The 19502-nt window shown below is 32.9% G+C and overlaps 5 protein-coding genes across 5 annotated transcripts; 1 reads left to right on the top strand and 4 right to left on the bottom strand.

Moving 5' to 3' along the window:
- Positions 1-398: 398 nt before the first annotated feature.
- Positions 399-1396, top strand: LOC106711686 (PR domain zinc finger protein 5). The gene has a single exon (XM_045684918.1). The coding sequence runs from the start codon at positions 448-450 to the stop codon at positions 1387-1389; it is 942 nt and encodes a 313-aa protein (XP_045540874.1). The 5' UTR covers positions 399-447; the 3' UTR covers positions 1390-1396.
- Positions 1397-1750: 354 nt separating this feature from the next.
- Positions 1751-3656, bottom strand: LOC106711687 (the record flags this gene model as incomplete). The annotated part of the gene is made up of 3 exons (XM_014504063.2): positions 3575-3656; positions 2253-2436; positions 1751-1949 (listed from the first exon to the last, which is right to left on the bottom strand). Coding segments are annotated over exons 1-3 (465 nt in total), but the record flags the coding sequence as incomplete, so codon positions are not given.
- A 1399-nt stretch (positions 3657-5055) lies between these two features.
- Positions 5056-9787, bottom strand: LOC106711689 (zinc finger protein 287). Its single transcript, XM_045684907.1, has 7 exons — positions 9582-9787; positions 9038-9182; positions 8244-8348; positions 7686-7865; positions 6369-7185; positions 5527-5623; positions 5056-5227 (listed from the first exon to the last, which is right to left on the bottom strand). Exons 1-7 carry the CDS (start codon positions 9735-9737, stop codon positions 5069-5071), a joined length of 1659 nt encoding a protein of 552 aa, XP_045540863.1. The 5' UTR covers positions 9738-9787; the 3' UTR covers positions 5056-5068.
- A 1258-nt stretch (positions 9788-11045) lies between these two features.
- On the bottom strand, positions 11046-14798 carry LOC106711747 (zinc finger protein 25). The gene is made up of 5 exons (XM_045684909.1): positions 14589-14798; positions 14148-14292; positions 13863-13955; positions 13179-13343; positions 11046-12355 (listed from the first exon to the last, which is right to left on the bottom strand). The coding sequence occupies exons 1-5, from the start codon at positions 14742-14744 to the stop codon at positions 11268-11270; spliced, it is 1647 nt and encodes a 548-aa protein (XP_045540865.1). The 5' UTR covers positions 14745-14798; the 3' UTR covers positions 11046-11267.
- Positions 14799-16083: 1285 nt separating this feature from the next.
- Positions 16084-19228, bottom strand: LOC123722594 (zinc finger protein 845-like). The gene is made up of 5 exons (XM_045684865.1): positions 19064-19228; positions 18520-18664; positions 18222-18323; positions 17505-17669; positions 16084-17191 (listed from the first exon to the last, which is right to left on the bottom strand). The coding sequence occupies exons 1-5, from the start codon at positions 19226-19228 to the stop codon at positions 16092-16094; spliced, it is 1677 nt and encodes a 558-aa protein (XP_045540821.1). The 3' UTR covers positions 16084-16091.
- Between the last annotated feature and the right edge of the window lie 274 nt (positions 19229-19502).

The raw sequence follows: 19502 nt of genomic DNA, 5'->3' as shown, positions 1-19502 counted from the left end.
TGTTAATTGTTGCAGGAAGTAAAAAATATTATACTTACTTTATAATTTAGAAAAATCATTAATAAAAAAAGAATCACAGGAAAATAATGATTTTGGAGATGAGGAAGAGAGTGACACCAGCTCATGTAGTACGTCACAATTATTCTACAGTCCATTTTTGTTTGTCTTGTAAGAAATGCTGTGAACACATGCAGTTGAAACACCGGCATTTTATTCCAATTTTAAAGCTTAAATATCTTTACAGGCTAGCGTTATGATGGAATTTAGTATAAAAATTTAAATATACACAACAAACAATACAATTTAGTGATATTTTAAACTATGAAAAATATTTCAATAGCCAGTGATCAACAGCTGTTTTTTTTTATTTTCAAATGTCTTAAATTGTTTTCAGAAGAATCGCCGAAGCAATCAGAAAAAAAAAGTGCCCGTAGCTACGCGACGTCTATGAGAAAAGACACTCTTAATTTAATCGCAAACTCTACCGTATGTGTGTTCCAATGGAACAAGAGTTGGTACAAATGTTACCTTTGTAAAGAAAGCTTCATCAATATGGACGAACTGAGAGAGCATACTGAGAGTCACACGCTCAAGGAATTGGAAGATAAAATCATATCTCAACAGAATAAAATGGTTAAAGTTGAGATATCGCAACTGTTCTGCAAATTGTGCAAGAAACAATTGAATAATTTAGAAGAATTACGTAATCATTTAAAAAATCACGATATACAATTTAATTTAGTTGATGATTTGTTGATGCCTTTTAAAATCAACCGGGACCTTCGTTGTCAGTTATGTAACGAGCCATTTGATTCATTCTATCGTCTTAATATTCATATGCACAGACATTATAAAAAACATATCTGTCCCATTTGCGGTACTACCTTTTCAAACTCTGTCCTTTTAACCCTACACAAAAATAGATCGCATCGAATATGGCGTTGTGTACTTTGCGATGTTACCTTTCCTTCGAACGCAGAAAAGAAATGTCACGATGTGTCTACGCATAAAAAGCAGATAGAAAAGAAATTAAGATTTCCTTGTAAATACTGTCAAGAACGTTTTTCGCAGGAGAATAATCGTATCCAACATTTAGTAGATGCACATGGTTTGCCCAAACCTGAACATAAATGTCAAATTTGCTCAAAAGTGTTCATTACGCGAAGTTTACGAAACAACCATGTCAAAAATGTACATCAAAAGGAAAAGAACATTGAATGTGACATTTGTCATCGTCTATTCTATGCTAAGTCTGACGTCACGAGGCACAAAGTGACGCACACAAAGGAGAAGAAAGTCGCCTGTGAGTTGTGCGACACGCTATTTGCGACTAAGGACTCGTTGCGTAAACATGTGAGAAGAATACATACAAATGTACCAATAAAATAATGTCAAAAGTAAAGTTTTCGGTTCGTTTCTTCTCTGAAGTGTCTAAAGTAATCATCAACCTGCCTTTTTCGCTACGTAATTTGGCCACAGTATGTACAAATCTTCTATAAATCTCTATCAGCCGCCATGTCTGAATCCACTACCTTCTTACCCATGGATACTGGTGAGGATTCCTTCACAGAATCCATCAACTATTCGCTCTTCATCTACCTTGGAGGAAGTACCCTTTAATAATATAAAGTAAGGGTGGTCACATTTAAAAAGATTTCTAATTTACTACAGTAATTACTAAATGACATTAAATGAAAGAAGTCTTTATTTAAATAGTTTATTTGTTTTTCTCAGTCTTTTTTTCTTTGTCCGTCTCCTTCTTTTTCTTCTTCTCCTTGCGTTTCTCTTTCTTATCTTCTCCTCTCTTCATGATCAGTTCGTACGGAATAGGCATCTGTCCCTGTCTATCTACTCCAGGGCCGGACTGTAACTGCATACGGAAATCAGTACGGCGATGTATTGACTCCGCAGGACGAAACCTCACTGCTCCATTGTGGAAATGTAGATCCCTAAATAAAATGAAAATCTAATGTCTGTGAGACTGTGTAGTCCCACATAACCCTGTTACCCCCAAATTCATGGTAAAAAAGAGAGCGCGAAATCTTGCTCAAGGCGCTGTTAGGTTTAAAACCGTTACATTGGGTCTAGCACTAATATTTGAGACAATCACCTTCTTATCATCATCATAATCATTTGGTAATAATGTTATTGTTTAGCGGAATAACTGTTTTAACGTTATTTTTTTATGTTCGGCATTTTATTTTGATAACTAGTTTTAAGGTTAGTTATTAGATTTTGAATATAGATATAACCTGTGACTGGGAAATTGGAAGGGTGCGAATACTCTTTTCTCATAGCCTCTTTTGTATTCCAACCAGCGACATTTCAGATATTGGTTCCTTTCCAACGAGTAATGTTTAGTCAGTACATAATCGAATAAACCCTTTTCAAACGCAGGAACAGTTCTGTAGTTACTACCAATGGCTTTGGCTATCTCTGTAGGAATTAAATTTAAATTTAATGAACCTCCTAACAGAAGTTGCAAAACTTGAGTTCGTGGTGATCATCGACGTCCTATTGTCATCTGTAACCTGCATAACTAGAGGAAGTGCAGATATGTTTTTTTTATAAGAGAAGGGGGCAAACGAGCAGCGGGAACACCAAGGTGTTCATCGACGCCCATGGACATCTGCATTATTAGAGGAATCACAGTTGCGTTGCCGGCCTTTGAAAGGACGCTAGACGCTCGCTTATTGAAAGACCCTAAGTAGACATGTGTCTGAAATCTACTCTGAACCGGCTCAAAAGTTCAGATAAGGCAAGTTTGAACCGTTGAGCTGCGACTCAACTACTAAATGCGAGCCAAAGATCTGCGACTCGCAGAGCTAAGAATTATGACTCGAAGCAAGTATAAATTGAGCTGATCTGCTTCACACATGCGAACTGTTAGCTGATCTCCAGATCAATAATTTTGTTGAGTTAGAAAATATAATAGGAATGGCAAAACTATACTTAAGACAATTTTCACCTATCAAAGTAACGCTATCTAGTGTTAAATAGACAAAACTACATAACATGATTGGTGTCAAAAAAATTATTTAAAGAAATGGCCGATAGATGTCGTAAAATAATATTAATGGTGCCTTAAAAAATTATGGCGTCAGAAAAACTTTACTTGGATAGAACATATTAATGCTATAAAGACATCAATAATAACAACATATGTATATATATATGGCTTTTATAGGTACGATACATTTAAGTAAATTTTTAATGTTCTTTTTTTTCAATGTTTAACACTACTTAACAACAGAGGGCGCTTATTACACTTGTATGAAATATTTTATTACATGTCCATACTGAGACACGAGGTAGCGTGGTAAACACCATTGAAATAGAACCAAGGATAGGGAAGCAATCAGAGAAAAAATTTAGTTCACTATGTCTCGTCTCGTTAATACTAAGCCTATATTTTTTTTTCAAAATATGTTCTATATCTGTGCCAAATTTCATTAAGATCCCTTTAGCTGTTCCGGAGATATCTTCAAACAAACATCCATCCATTTAAACTTTCGCATTTATAATACTAGTAACATGTTTTTGAATAGGCCGCGTAAGTTTCGTAACTAAATACCTTCAGTAACTGTCATATCTGGTTTAGTTCTCACCACTTTGTTACATTCCAATTCATTTTCGTCCTTCTGTTTTGTATCCATTTTGAATTATTAAAATATTTATATGAAAATCAATACACTAATAATGAAATTTAAAAATGTGACAGTTAAATTTGTCAAATGTTAAATTACTTTTTTTTTTTCTTAATCGTAGACCACTCACCTTTATATAGCTCAGTGAGTATTACTATTTAAAAAAATAATAAACTTTCTTTAAAAAAAACTAATATTTTTAGTACTCTAGTTATCAAAAAATTTGCTAAGTTGTCCTCTTTATTACTTCAATATAAATAAAACAACGAAAATACTTTAAAACAACAATTTAATTTATTTAATATATATATTCCAATTACATAATCATTATATTACATAAATATATAATCAAACAAGATTATCTGAACCAGTGAGAGGGGCGCTGCTGTCGCGGTTGGTTCTGTCAAAATATATAAAAAAACAAAACACATAGAATAAAAAAATAAAAAATATTACGCGACGGCTACAATACAAAGAGGATCTCGTTACAATTTTTGACGATGACAAGGGGGGCGCTAGTGAGCTATCATAGCCCAATGGTTCAGAAAACTTCGTATATACAAAATTCTTATGACATAATTTATAAATATATATAATATGAAAATATCTAGGCCGGTGATGAGCTTTTAGTTCTGTCAGAAAATATGTTAAACCTTCAAAGGCTATGTCTAAGGAGTTTCAATAGTTTTTAATTAGATGTCACTTAGAAAAAGAAGTTATTTTTAAAATATCAATGTCAAATATGTTTTTTTCTTCGTCTTTCTTGTTCATTTATAATACAATGTTTACACATTTTTCAAAAAAAATATTTTTTATTTAATCCCTAACATGGTCCTTCGAGTCGCATATTTGAGAAAACATGGAAACTGAGCAATTGATAAAATTAAAAAAAAAACTTAAGCAAACTTAACCAAACTGAGGTCGGAGAATTAAAATTAAGTTTAAAAAGACGTGACAAGACACACTATAAGAATCTTGTGACACATTTTGACATTGATAGGAGGGCGCTAGTGTGCTCTCATAATTTAGTTTGACTTATTATTATTATTATTATTATTTATTTATTTATTTACAATACAATAAAAAAACCTAAAATAGAACTATGTCCCACAAAATTATATAAAATAATTTGACTGTGGGATCAAGAAATGGCCACCGGGTTAGATATTTTTGTCAGTTATAGATGTTTTGTCATCTCTAGTGTGTATTTTTGATCCCCAAGTACTTATTTTGTGACAGAATTAACTGCAATAACAGTAATACCGGGCTAGATAACTTAATGTTGATTTCTGAGACCAAAATCTCACAATAAAAAAAACATATCATCATCTATGAAATTATTTTAGACAAAATAGAGATAACTGTATATTTAAAACTGTGATTTAGGTCTCAGAAATACACAGGCTCCCTATATTTACAGTCTACCCATATTCCGGATGTTGACTCTTCATGTGACCTTTAAGACTGCAGTTCTGTATGAAAGCTTGACCACATATGTGACAGCGATATCTCCTGTCATTATTATGTATACGCATGTGATCCTTCAATGTCTTCAAACGAGGATAAGTCTTCTCGCAAACCTACAAACAAAAAATGAACAATTATATTATTTGTTTATAATAATTTCGTATTTTTCTGCTTTAATATCGATTAAATGTTATTTTTAATAAAGCGCCATCTTTTGTCGCATTTACATAACCGAATTGTAACATTAACTGAGTAGTACTTCAAAGTAGATAATAGATGGCGCTGTAACACATTTACAATTTCTAATTTCTCAAAAAACAACTAAGAAACTAACAGACATTCTTCACAACATTTTTAAGAAACAAATATAAATGTTTCCGCAGTGGAAACTGTCAGAAACATGTATACCAACCTTACACTTAAAGTTCCTCTCTCCCGTGTGCGTTGGCATGTGATTGTTGAGAGCGAACCGCGTGAAAAACTTATGTCCGCAGAAATTACATTCGTATCTAAAAAAAAAAAAACATTGAAGAAAAATCAACTAGTTATACTATTAAAGTGGGATCTGCGCACAAAGTTATATAAAATTGAATATCTCCATACTATTAGTCGCCCATTAATTTGAATTCCAACATAATTCATAGACAACACATTTTATTTTGAGAACATCGGTGGCTCAGGGGTTAAGCACTAGACTTGCAATCTGCAGGTCCAGGGTTCGAATCACGCCATGTACCAATGTGTTTTTCGATTTTTGATTTACATATGTACATTTATCCGACGTTCCTACGGTGAAGGAAAACATCGTGATGCTGCACATATCTGAGAAGAAATTCAATGATATGTGTGAAGTCAACCCGCACTTGGCCAGCGTGGTTGACTATGTCCTGGTCACCCCTAACTTAGGGTAGGGTCCAAGCTCCTCAGTGGGTACGTATAGTAGGCTGATGATGACACAACAACCATTAATTTTCATTATAGAAATAGACTTTTTTCACTTAAGTTTTCTTTTAATTATGAAATAATTCATTGATATTTATTCTTAACCATGGGTTTCTGAGACATTTTATTTCATTGAAAAATAGCTTTGTATATTTCTGCACAATAACTTCAGTAGAGTTCAAACTACTGTGATATTTGTCTCGCTTATAGAAGAATCTCACTAACACAAGTTTCTCTTACTTACTAAAAATTATTTACTTTTATTATTATGGAGGATTTACTAAAAATTGAAAATTAAATCTATAAACTCACCTATAATCCCTCAAATGGTCCTTCCTCCGATGTGTTGTGAGTGAACGTCTCGATTCATACACTTTATCACACAAATTACATGGAAAACTTAACGGCTCCTCACCGTGCACTTCAACTAAATGTTTCAACTTCTGTTGATGTGTCATCAACCTTATATCACATTTAGGACAAAACACTCTAGCACGCTTCTTATGAACCCTATCTATATGTAATTCTCTATTATTTTCAGCTTTAAACACTTTACCGCACGTATCACAAGGAAAATTGCCAACTTCATGTCTCTGTTGATGCATAGCTAACCGACCTTTGTCAACAAAACCTAAACCGCATGTCTCACACACAAAATTATTATAATGTTCGTTCATATGCTTATTTAATGCGTGAAAATATGGAAATGTCTCATCACATAATGCGCACTTTGATTCATCTTTAGTCAAAAGGAACGGCAACACTGCATCCTTTTTATCAAAATAATATATCTTATTATGTACATTGGTTATGTGCATTTTAAAATCATCCAATGTATTTATTTTTGTCGCACAAAGTCTACAATCTATTCTTGTCAGATCTAATTTCAACATGATATTTCTGTGTTCGCAAATTTTAAACTTCTTCGGATGATGAATTTCCGCTGTATGTTGTCTCAATTGTTGTGGATCTAGGAAATTTTCTCCGCAGTAATAACATAATAAATTATTATGTCTACATCTGAACGGACAAGCATATGAATACTCAACAATTGTGAGTACATTTGTCTCTGTTTTATATGTTGGATCTCTTTCTCGCATTAATTGCTGTACTTTTGACATTGGTAGTCCTGGAAAGGAATTTTAATATCTTACTAATATTATATTTGGATGTATGGATGGATAGATGAATGTTTGTTACTAGGTATCTTCAGAACGGATGCATGGATCTTGATGAAATTCGGTACAGATGCACAATACAGTCTGGAAGAACATGTGGGCTACTTATGGTACATTTGAATACCTCACTGAAGGGCTCGAAGTCTAACCCAAGTTAGTGGAGGTGTTAAGCACTTGTATTGTAATCTGCAGGTCCTAGGTTCGAATTACATATGTACATTTATCTAACTTTCTTACGGTGAAAGAAAACAATGTGATGCACATATCTGAGAAGAAATTCAATGATATGTGTGAAGTCAACCCGCACTTGGCTATAGTTGACTATGGCCTAGTCACCCCTAACTTGGTGCAGGCTCCGAGCCCCTCAGTGGGGATATATCACCTGAAAACGAGATTATCTCTGGATATTAATAGTCATAGACAAAACTTACGACAAATAAAGAATACTTACGTTGCTTCAACATCTTACTCACTGGTGCACCATTCATTCTATCCAATGATGGCTTTACGGCATCTTCCGGCTGCATTTTAGGTTTATTAATACAATTTGTTGCTTCAAATTTCTTTCTCTTTCTTAGTAAAAGTGGTTTTTCATCATCAGATGATGAATCGTAATTTTTTATGTGATTATCTGTAATTAATATAGTATTTAGGTTTTTTTTTAATATTACAAGGTGGCAAGCGAACAAGCAAAATACAGAAGCTGCCGCTGCACATAGACATCCACAATTACAGATGTGTTACCTATCTTTAATCCCAGACCATTCTTATAAGAAAAAGATGGGAATCTTATCATACTGAATGCGTAATTACTTCCAATTCACGTGTATCTTTTATGTAGTCATGGAATTGAATGTTAGTCCATGTCCCTTTCCCATCTTTTACTGATATGAAAAGGGTAGGAGAAGCTATGAAAATTGGTCTTCCGCAAGACATGTGGTATATATCACATCCTCCATTCAGTTGGTCTATTCTAGCAGTAGTCTGTTCTTGAATAGTCTATACTTACCATCAGCCAGTGTATCACAAGCCGTTGATATGGGGGAGCAAGGTCTGGACTCACTAACTTCCTGTTTCACCACATGTATTTCAACACTTGAATCCGCATTATTTTCTGTAATCAATAAACATTTTAAAAACATAATTATTTTACTTACTTAAGTATGAGTCTAGTTTTTAACGTTATCGGTTTGGAACATTGCTTTTGTTGCTGCGCGAAACAACATTTTTGATGTTACAGGGTGTGTTTTTTCCCCGCGGATGCGGGGGCAAGATATTTGAAAATATGTATTTACAACTATGATCATAGAACTCCACTGCGGTTACATTTCTTATCTTACTAAATGGATGTTTATTAGAAGGTATCTTCAGAACGACTGCATGGATCTTGATGAAATTTTATTATAGATGTAAAACACTGTCTGGAAGAACACAAAGACTACTCAAATAGTTTATTTTTTAATATTGCACAGACAAAGGCAAAGACAAGTAATGCAGTAGTAGTTTTCACTGTTATCCGCACTGTTATCCACAGTAGGGGCTCAGTTATCCGCAACTCCACGACAATCGCGTATTTTGCGTGAAGGTAGACTGTAGGTTACTCCAGCCAGCCCAGCTCGCCAAAGAACCCCAGCAGTCCCTTAATGTTGCTGGTGATCTCTGGCGGCGACCTCGGCGGACCGAGGTATCTGACCCTGTAGTCGGACACGGCCGGGCAGTGTTGTATAAGAGAATGAAAGGGGTGACTGGTTTGTTTTAATACAAATGGTAGTACAGTTGAATTCTACCATGACAGTAACATACTTAAAGTGTCATCAGACATCCGGACTTGTTGGAAGGCCTCTTCACAGCGTAGTACTTGCTGCCTGAAGCTGTGAGCCTCACGTAGGCGCATTACACATGTGGCACACACTAAACGGTCTGTCGGCTTGCCGTCTAAGTGGGACAGCTGGGGATATAATGTATTTCTTGATTATCGCCTAATTATTTTTTATTATACGTAACATTTGTTAGTAGACTTTCATTTGCACCATTCTATATGTTTTTCAATAATATGTGAAGTTGAAACATTAACTTTACGTTCGACTACCATGTACCAATGTGTTTTTCAAATGTCATCTGTAAATTTATCAGAAGGAAAACATTGTGATGCAACCTGCACATATCTGGGAAGAAATTCAGCGTGCTTGACTAAGGCCTAGTCACAACTAACTTAGGGTAGGTCCGAGCATCTCGGTGGTGAGGTGACGTATTGTGAACTGACAACGAATTATTTATTTATTCATACACGCTGTGAAATTCCTATAATAGAAAGACAAACGATAAAAAAAAACTATTTCCAACTCACCAAAAGACCAAAACAATCCATCATAATGTCAGAATATACTTCTTTTACACCCATATAATCGTATTCCACATTCAAGACGCGGCATTTCTTCATGGTGCCACAACATCGACACAAGCCGGGGTCGAATATAGGACCCTTACCTTTTTTAACATTCATTTTTTATTATTTAATAATTCTATTCATTATCAAACTGATTTCTTACTTTTATTTTCAGTGTAAAAAGGTGTAAAACAAACAATTCAAGAAATCAACAAATCAATCATAGAAAACCATAGAGAAGAGCAATTTCATTTTGACGTTAGGGATGCCCATCGATCGATTTCGAAATTTCGAAAATCCATTTTGTAAATCGAAATTAAGAAAGCAACATAAGAAAAAAAATGCAATAGATTCGATCTTGCTGTAATTAGACATGCATTAAATTGAAAATGCTTGAAATAATTTCTATAGGAAATTTCCAAGAAAATAAAACACCTTGCTCTATTTCGGAAAACAATGACATGGCAATTAATTCTTAATCAAATTGTTGTTGCCATTGTAAATAATTCCGTAGGTATTCCACTACATGGCAAGCTCAGATTCTCTTTTTTGTTATAAATAAAGTTTTTGTCGAATTTTAAAGATTACTTGTTTACCAAAATGTTTCCATAAATAGACCAATCAAACACAAATAACTTTTTGAATAGTAAATAAAACACATTCATAATACTTTAAATTTTTTTTACTGTACCATACAATTATTTTTGAATAACTAAAAAATAACACATTTAAATAAGGAATGTGGTTTGTAAACTAGGTTGACAAAAAGTATTTTTTTAATTAATATAATAAACATGAAACTTATATTTGGATGAAAAGTAAAAGTTAATTATAGTTAAATAAATAAAAATGTAATAAAATAATACTTACAGTTAATATTAAAGTATTGAAAATTAAATACAACTTGAGGTAGTTTTAAAAAATATTTATTTTAGCTTTAAATTCTTTTCTTATGAAAAAAGAAGAAATAACTTTACAATGCTATAAATATAATAATTATAAATTAAAAATTCATAATGATCTCTATATACAATGATCATAGACATTTATATTTTTTCTTACATCTATAATTTCAAATACACAACACTAGTGATTCTTATTTAGATATCTTCGGAATGGAATAAGAAAAGAGCATTTGGTGCCAGAGGCCTAATTTTAGTCCAGGTTCCCTTCCCACCCTTTTCTTATAAAGGATGGGAAAGGGATGCATAGGAAGAGGATATATCCTCTTTCTGTGCATCCCCCTCCTCTGTCGATTAAAGGTAGGTAACGCATCTGCAATTGCGGATGTCTATGGACAGTGATGGCTTCACTATTTAGGCGGATTCAAGTGTGTCCGCTGGCTCGTTTGCCACCTTATGATATATAAAATAATATTAGAATATATAAATATAACTGAATTTTATCTTTATGGTAGATAATTTTTCAAATAATTTAACACACGTTCAGTGTCGCCTCGAATTTCCTATCATACTAAGAAATCGTGAAAGAAGAAAGTGACATGAAAAGTTATGATGCGTACCATCAACAAGAGATTTTTTAACTATTTTCTCACAGATATCAAAATTTTACTGATTTGAGGAAGCGGGTCCTCCGTGGTCACCTGAGGGTCCACCTCAAGCACTTTGGAATACACTAATCTAATATTTATTCATGGTACTCTTCCTCAGCGCTCTGATGTTGCCTTTTTATATGATTTTTCAAATTAACATTCTGAGTGAAGGAAGCACTGCATAACGTACATTTATATTTCTTTTCAGTACTATGTGATTGCATATGAACTTTTAACCCACGTAATCTCGGATAACTTTTCCCACAGTATTCACAGCGGAAATTCCTTTCACCACTATGTGAGGCCATATGCTCTCTTAACCGCGAAGGTAGATAAAATCTTTTATCACACAAATCACACTGATGTTTAAATATTTTCAAATGGAACCTTCTATTGTGTTCTCTTAAAGATTTTCTACTATCATACGCTCTGTCACACTGCTCGCATTGGAACAACCTTTCGTCACCATGCACTTCTATCATATGACGATATCTTAGTGTATACGAGAACAAGACTTCGTCGCATTTAGCGCAAGGATATGCGGGTTCTTTTTTATGTGTCCTAGCTATATGCAAATATCTATTATGTTTTGATTTAAACATCTTCCCGCATTCTTTACAAGGATAATTTTCATCAACTCTTTGATGTGTTTTTTGATGAAGTAGAAGCATTCGTTCTTGGAAATAATGAGCGCCGCAAATATCACAAATACAAGTACCGAAGTGTTCGGCCATATGTTTTTTTAAAGCGTGAAAAAATGTATACGAATTATTACATTCCGTGCAAATTAACCTGCCTAATGTGAGTCGAAATTTCAAAAATTCATTATCTATGTTTGGATATAGAACTTTATGGTGGATATTAGTGATGTGACGCTTCAAATCATCGATGTTATCGATTCTTTGCGGGCACAATCTACAATCGATTCTTAGGATATCGATTTGAAGTGTTTTCTTGTGGGGGAGTTCTTTATATTTTTGTGGATCGTGAGTCATAGTGTGTTCTCTGAGTTTATTAGGATCTGTGAACTGTTTCCTGCAATAAATGCAGTAATAATCACTGAATGAAGTGTCGAATGGACAGACGTAAGAAGTCTCTACAATGGATACTGTATTGTGATGAGCCATCATTTCATTATCGTTGGTATTTTTATTCTTTACATTTCCTTTTTGTTCAGGTACATCTGGAACAAAACTATATAATTTTACTCGAAGATTACTAAAATATTGTAGAAAGAACAATCTTACTATCTATTTAAGACACAAAGAGATCTAAATTTTGTAAATAATCGGAGTAAATTTTTTTTTTATTAGTGGTAAAAGCAAAAATAATTTGAACGTTCATTCGCAAAGAAAGGCGACTGTTGAATTCAATGGAAGTAAGAATCAATTAGGTAGGCAACACATCTGAAATTGCGGATGTCTATGGGCAGCGGTCGCTTCACTATTTCGGCTCATTCAGGTGATCACTCGTTTTGCCGCCTTATGTTATAAAAAAAGAGAAATAATAAAAAACCTATCTAAATATTTTTTACCTTTATAAGGATGTAACCATAGACTTATTAAAAACAGACAATTTGTATCATCAATTTAAACAGTGAAAGATAAAAAAAACCATAGACATTAAATAACATTTTCAGCCAGTGATATACAATCAGTAAAAATGTAATATATGTATGTAATATCGGAAAAAAGTCATATTTCGTACCCATGACATATCTTATTAAAACGAAAATTCGCAATTAAATTTTTTTAATCTGTATATCTGTCCGCAAGGCTGCATCTGTTCCAGGTAATCTCTAGAACGGCTGGACCAATATTAACGAGACTTTTAAAAAGGTAGCCTTTGTGTACGGGAGTAACTTAGGCTATTATTTTCTACGCTGACGAAGTCGCGGACAAGCACTAGTAAATACATATAATTTATCATTTCCATTGAATTAAACTTTACTTCTTATTTTTTGTGACTTTTAAAGTCTTTTTTAAAAGTATTTTTTTTTCACTCACCTGCATCTTCTAACTTGTTCATCTGGTGCTGCATTCGCGTCATCAGATCGTGCGTCGCTTTCTCACTGATAGACTCTTTAGTTTTCCGTTTACGTTTCAACACTTTGCTCTTTTTCACAGAACTTCTTGTTATTCTCGGTTTCACTTCTGGATCGTAATCAGAGTCTGGAATTTTATTTCATTATATTTGACTACCTGACCGCAACTGACCTTCAATTTTATCAATATGTATATAGGATAATATTTCAGTATCAAAATAAGTGATCGGAAGTTCATTAAAAAACACAGAGGATAACATAACCAAGATGTTTTCTGCACCTCCTTGTACAAATTTAAAAAACAAATTTCTACACTTACAGAGAAGAAGACCCAAAAATGTCAATTTCTTTTTTTTATTTCTTGTTTATAATATTGTACACATGTTGTTGTATAAATTATCAGTTTTTTTTTGTTTTGTGTATTGTATTAGAGCGTCGGTGGCTTAGGGTAAACTAACCTCCTTCTTTTTGGAGTCGGCAAAAAAAGTTTAATAAAAAAAATGAGTTTAATACAAGCCACTACCTAAATGTATAGAGATAAAGTCATCCTTCAAATTTCCTTTGACAAAACAGAGACAACTATATGTGTCAAAATAAATGTCACTGCAGAGTATATCACCTGTATAATTAATTTGATGATACTTACTTACTGCATCATCATCATCATCTTCATCAACTTCATTTTCAACTATTTTCTCTTTTTTAACATCAGGTTGTATTCCTTCTTTACTCTCTCCATCTAAAAATATATAACCCACATTAAAACAATCATTGCATACAACTTTTAATTGCAAAGGTCAAAATTCAAATGCCCAAATGAAAATGAAGGCTTTCACTATTGGCTGAGAATTGCCATTACCATGGCAACCATCCATCTTCTCTGCTATTGGCTTGCAGTTTTTGTCCCTTTATAATTTTGATCAATACTCACCATCATTATGTAACTGTATTTTTGCAGAAAGTAACAACTCCTCACAGCGCAGCACTTGCTTCCGGAATGCACAGGCCTCTCTTAATCGGTTGACACATGTAGCACATATCAACCGTTCTGAAGGACCTCCATCTAAGTGTGATAACTGAAAACATTATTTTGTGTATATGAATATAAATAAGAGAAGGGGACAAACGAGCGGCGGCAAAACAGCTTCCTGAATATATAATTTAGTCAAACTTTATAAGACACTTGCACAAAGGGTTACAAGCTGCTTCGAATGCTAGTGTTATGTTTTGGACGACTACTTTACAAAAGTACTACAATATTTACGTATTACATTATTATAGTAAATATGTAAAATCATCTACATGTATTAAAACTAAATCGTTGTTCGTTTTATGACGTTTTAATTTTGTTATTTTATAAAGAAATACTCACCAAAAGTCCGAAACAGTCCACAAACATATCGGAATAGATTTCTTTCTGCCCCTGCCACTCATATTCAATATTAATTATTCGACATTTCTTTAGTGAACCACAACATCGACACACACCCGGATCTATTATCGGCCCTTTACGGCTATTAGCACTCATTTTAAATAATTCTATTACTCATATTTATTCAACTATTGATATTATATAATATTGTTTATTGTGTATTTTAATATACTGTTTCTGTATTTTGAATATAAATTTTATCATTTGACATTTAACATGACTGTGACAGTTCGATTGTTAGGGAAAATTTATTTTAACCATAGAGAATCATACCAACAATCGAACGAACATTTTACATTCGCAAAATCGATTTATTGACGATTGACGGTGATAAGGCAGAAATATTTAAAGGGATTAATTAATAATTTATAAATTAAAAGATTTATTAATTAAATTTTTTTTAACAAAAATTAAATTAATTGTTTTTGATCATAAAATAATAAAAAGGATAGAAAATTATTCCATGTCTATAACAAAATGAACTACATGCCCATCTCTAAGTGGAATAACTTAGAGTTAAGTGTTTAACTTATTTTATTGTTTTCAAATCTGTATTTACTATCTTTAACGTCCGAATTATTCTATTTATTGTTACTTTGGGAGGAAGTATGATTAAACACAATGACAAATCAAAATTTAAGAATTTTTTTAGATAATCGTTGAAAAAAATGTATATCACGTTATCGACATTACATCTGCAAGCCCTATTTTTCTTGTAGTTAATAATTACGGTTTTATGGCTTGGATCACAGAATATAGCTATGCTGTATTCCTTTGGCGGCTAAAAGGTTAAAAACTGTGTTCTTTAGTAAAAAATAAAATATATTTAAAGCTTCTTTTATTAGTATTATATAAATTACAATTATATTTAAAAAATCAATTTAAATAATAATTACTAGAATACTAACTTTTTACAACAAAAAATGTGCCAGCAGTTTATTGTACTTCTTTTGCAAAGAAAATTATATCTCAATCCATGTAATGTCTCTCAGAGAATTGCAGTTATATTTCATAATATTTCCTTGTGTCCCATTCTATGTGGGTTGTAATGATTTTTCGTCCTTCAGATCTATTTCATAATTTCAGTCATCACCCCCTACCTGATTATGTCACCTTTCATGCTATCGATCAGTGACTAGGCCTATCTCTACTGGTTTTGCCCAACACCTTGGTGTTTTCGCTGCTCGTTTGCCCCCTTCTCTTATAAAAAAAAAAAAAAACACATTCATGTTTATAGTCAAACAAGGTTATCTTTCCCAGTGACAGATAGTAGAAATTGGTGTTAGTTCTGTCACAAAATATATAAAACCTACTTAGTCACAGAAAAGAAAAAAAATACCAGTCAGCTACATGCTAAGCTAGTGAGCTGTCATAATTTAGTTTGGCTTATGGCAGGTAAGATAATTGTCGGTCTATAAAATTATTCTTATTTTTATTTCTTGATTAATTAAAGCTGGATTCCACTTCATATCCTTGATGGTGACTCTTCAAGTGACTTTTGAGGCTGCCATTTTGTGTGAAAGTTGAATTGCATATATCACATTTATACCGTCTCTCATTACTGTGTGAACGTAAATGTTCTTGCAACGACTGTAACCTTGGATAACTTTTATCACAGAATTCACAACGAAAGTTCCTTTCACCGGTATGTGTTGCCATATGCTCTTTCAATCTTGACGGCAAATAAAACCTTTGGTCGCACAAATCACACTGATGTCTGTAAACTTTTAAATGTATACGACGATTATGTTCCATTAATGTTTTTCTTCTGTTGTAAACTTTATCACACAATTTGCAAGGGAATGTCCTTTTATCTCCATGAACTTCTATCAGATGTCGATTTCTTAATGCATACGAGAGGAAGCTATCTTCACATTTGTAACAATTAACGGTTGGTTTTTTTTCATGAACTGTCGCTACATGTAAGTACCTACTGTATTTAGATTTGAGATTTTTCCCACAAATCTCACAAGGAAAGCACGCCTCGATTTTATTATGCGATTTTATATGAGTGCGTAACGACGTCTGTTCTAAGAAACAAGCTCCACACATATCACAAATAAATGTACCAAAATGTTCAACCATATGTTTTTTTAATAGATCAAAATAAGGAAATGTGCTCTTACATTCCGTACAAGTTAAATTGTCTAATGTCAATCTGAATTTTAAAAACTCGTTCTCGATTGGATGTAATTCTTTACCATGGATAATAGTGAGGTGCTGTTTCAATGTTTCAAGATTATCGATTTTTTCCTGACACAATCGACAATCGATTCTTGTGATATCGATTTTTGGTATCTTTCTATTATCCATCATGCTTTCAAACAGAGTTTTAGGATCATGTGACATTGTATGTTCGCGTAATTCAATGGGATTCGTAAATTGATCCTTGCAGTAGTAGCAATAGTAATTGCTCACTTTGTTATGGAACGGACAGACATAGGAATTGTGAACTATAGTCACTGTGTTAGCGTAGGCCATCTGTTCATGATCAATAATAGATTTTTTCGCCTTCCTAGAAATTGATTTCTTTTCCTGTATTTCTGAAAATAAAAAAAACATCTCACTAAAGTTTGGTACATAATACCTTACTGAATAATAGCTATTTATATTACAAAGTGGAATTAAATCACAAGGCGTGATTGATTGAGTTTAAAAAAAATTATATTTTGCATTATTTATGAATGTTATAAAGTTGAAAACACTTTTCCTCTCCCTTTTGTATAACACCAAATCTGTGTAAAATTTTACTTTGTTCGAGCGTCCCGAGATCTCCAATGGATCGCACCGGGACTAAGATGGTATGCCCTAGGTTAATAAAACTCTATTCTCGATCTCTTCAACGCAGCCACATACCTGTATCCAGTAAATCATCCATCCTAACTTTCTTCCTTCTTATTTTGTTAACTTCACTCTTCATTGGATCTGAAGTGACATGTTTTGTACGAACTGATCTCCGTCTAGGTACTTTTATGGTTGACTTATTCATTTTGACATTAATATCTAGAGTTGGTTTTTCTTCTGGAATTATTTATGTATGCATTATTTTATATACATGTAGACTAGTGTATTCTAGCATCGCTGAGTAAATATATCTCCGGTCACAAATTGTTTATTTTTCCTTTTTTTTTAAATTGTTTTTACTAACATTAATTTTTTAAGCCTTTAATAACCCTTGTATAACAATTAGGATCTTTGTAATCTGAATCAAATAAACATTATTATTATTGTATGGTCTACACAAACATTTTAAGGCATTTGTGTTTTTGTAATGAATGAATTCGAAAAAACTACTGGAACGTTTAAATTTCCACATGTATAATGGTGGAATGAACCACCATATATAATTAAAAAAACAACTTAGAAATTGCTGGACTGATTTTATATGTAACTGTGTTGGACTGTTGTAAATTGGACATCCTACTTGCAACCTGGATGAAGAAAAGATCTATAAAGGTACCTTGGTTTATCAACATCATCCTTTCCCTATGTAATGTCAGCACAATACTCATCCATACATTTCAATGAGCTATCATATTTGAATCCACTCTATTCTTAACCTTTCATACATACCTTGGTTCTCAATTATATCAGTTACATTATCCATTTGAATATCGGTTTCAACCTCTTCTATTGGTTCGACTTTCAGTTCCACCATGAATTGTGGTAAATTGTCTAGAATAACACATCAATAAATAAATAGATATATTTTTGTATTACATCAAATCTTTGTTAATTAACTAATAAGCTTTTACTAGCTTGGTCATAGTTGAAAAGGTTAAACATTTAACTACCTGATCGGATGTCTGTACCCTTAACCAATAGGTTACAGGTGCATATGATGTTAGGTTTAAAAATGTACTATCATTACCATCTCTATTTCCATCAAGTTTTGCCTTCATGAAGACCTCCTCTGACTGCAAAACTTGCTGTCGGAATGCACAAGCCTCTCGTAACCTGCACACACAGGTTGCACAGATGCAAGTGTCTTTGTTATCACCATCTAGATGTGATAGCTGTGAATACATATAAAGAATTCAAATAAAATCTTAAATCCACAAACTAAAAGAGAAAGATTTGATTGTTTGCACTGAATAGGCTACAAAACTACTGAACTGATTTGAATAATTGTTTCATTGTTGAAAAGCTACATTATCCTCGGATGAAATAGGTTATTTTACTATATTTTTTTTTAATTCCGCGCGGGATAAGTCACTTGCAACTGTTATTTCTACTAAAACGCTTTCACATCAAATAACGCGTTAGCTACCCTTATTTTATAAACATCACAACTTTATCTCAAAATTTTCACAAACAGCTAAAGATTTAAGGAAGAGTAATAGATACTGTGGCGGCATTACATCAAAAAAGGGCAGAAGAATTATTATGAATGATCATATAATAAAAAAGCTTACAAGTAATCCAAAGCAATCCATAAGCATATCGGAGTACACCTCCTTATTTCCCATCCATTCGTATTCGGTCGATAAGAGACGGCATTTTTTTATTGAACGACAACATCGACATAATGCGGGATCTATGATAGGTCCTTTTTTATTCTTAGTTATCGTTACTGCCATTTTTATTTAATTTATAATCACTATTAAGAATTCTATTTACATTATAACAATAACATATTACAATCCAAATGACATTTTATTGTCCACAACACAATCATAGACAATCGGTCAAAAAAAAAAAACAATCACAGACTAATAAACTTTAACAACGTTCAACATAGACAAGAATTATGTAAATAGAGATGTACGTTTTTACGTTGGTTAATTGAGAATCGATTTTTGATCTAATTAAAAATTAGTAGTTCTTTTCGTGCAAGGAGTAAATTATTTTTTG

This window comes from Papilio machaon, chromosome 28 (genome assembly GCF_912999745.1).
Source record: "Papilio machaon chromosome 28, ilPapMach1.1, whole genome shotgun sequence".
In the NCBI taxonomy this organism is placed as follows: Eukaryota; Metazoa; Arthropoda; class Insecta; order Lepidoptera; family Papilionidae; genus Papilio; species Papilio machaon.
The sequence above is the reverse complement of the archived record's forward strand: the minus strand, read 5'-3'. Positions and strand labels throughout refer to the sequence as shown.

Excerpts from the sequence above, each read along its gene's own strand:
- LOC106711686 (XM_045684918.1), top strand. The coding sequence starts at position 448 with ATGAGAAAAGACACTCTTAATTTAATCGCAAACTCTACCGTATGTGTG.
- LOC123722594 (XM_045684865.1), bottom strand. The coding sequence starts at position 19,228 with ATGGCAGTAACGATAACTAAGAATAAAAAAGGACCTATCATAGATCCC. Across the intron at positions 18,324-18,519 it reads ACTTGATGGAAATAGAGATG|ACAATTTACCACAATTCATG; the intron begins GTAATGATAGTA and ends GTGTTATTCTAG. Across the intron at positions 17,670-18,221 it reads TGATATAATTGAGAACCAAG|AAGAAAAACCAACTCTAGAT; the intron begins GTATGTATGAAA and ends AAATAATTCCAG.
- LOC106711689 (XM_045684907.1), bottom strand. The coding sequence starts at position 9,737 with ATGAATGTTAAAAAAGGTAAGGGTCCTATATTCGACCCCGGCTTGTGT. Across the intron at positions 8,349-9,037 it reads GATGTCTGATGACACTTTAA|AAAATAATGCGGATTCAAGT; the intron begins GTATGTTACTGT and ends TATTGATTACAG. Across the intron at positions 7,866-8,243 it reads TTGTGATACACTGGCTGATG|ATAATCACATAAAAAATTAC; the intron begins GTAAGTATAGAC and ends TATTAATTACAG.
- LOC106711747 (XM_045684909.1), bottom strand. The coding sequence starts at position 14,744 with ATGAGTGCTAATAGCCGTAAAGGGCCGATAATAGATCCGGGTGTGTGT. Across the intron at positions 14,293-14,588 it reads TGGACTGTTTCGGACTTTTG|TTATCACACTTAGATGGAGG; the intron begins GTGAGTATTTCT and ends TAATGTTTTCAG. Across the intron at positions 13,956-14,147 it reads AATACAGTTACATAATGATG|ATGGAGAGAGTAAAGAAGGA; the intron begins GTGAGTATTGAT and ends ATATATTTTTAG.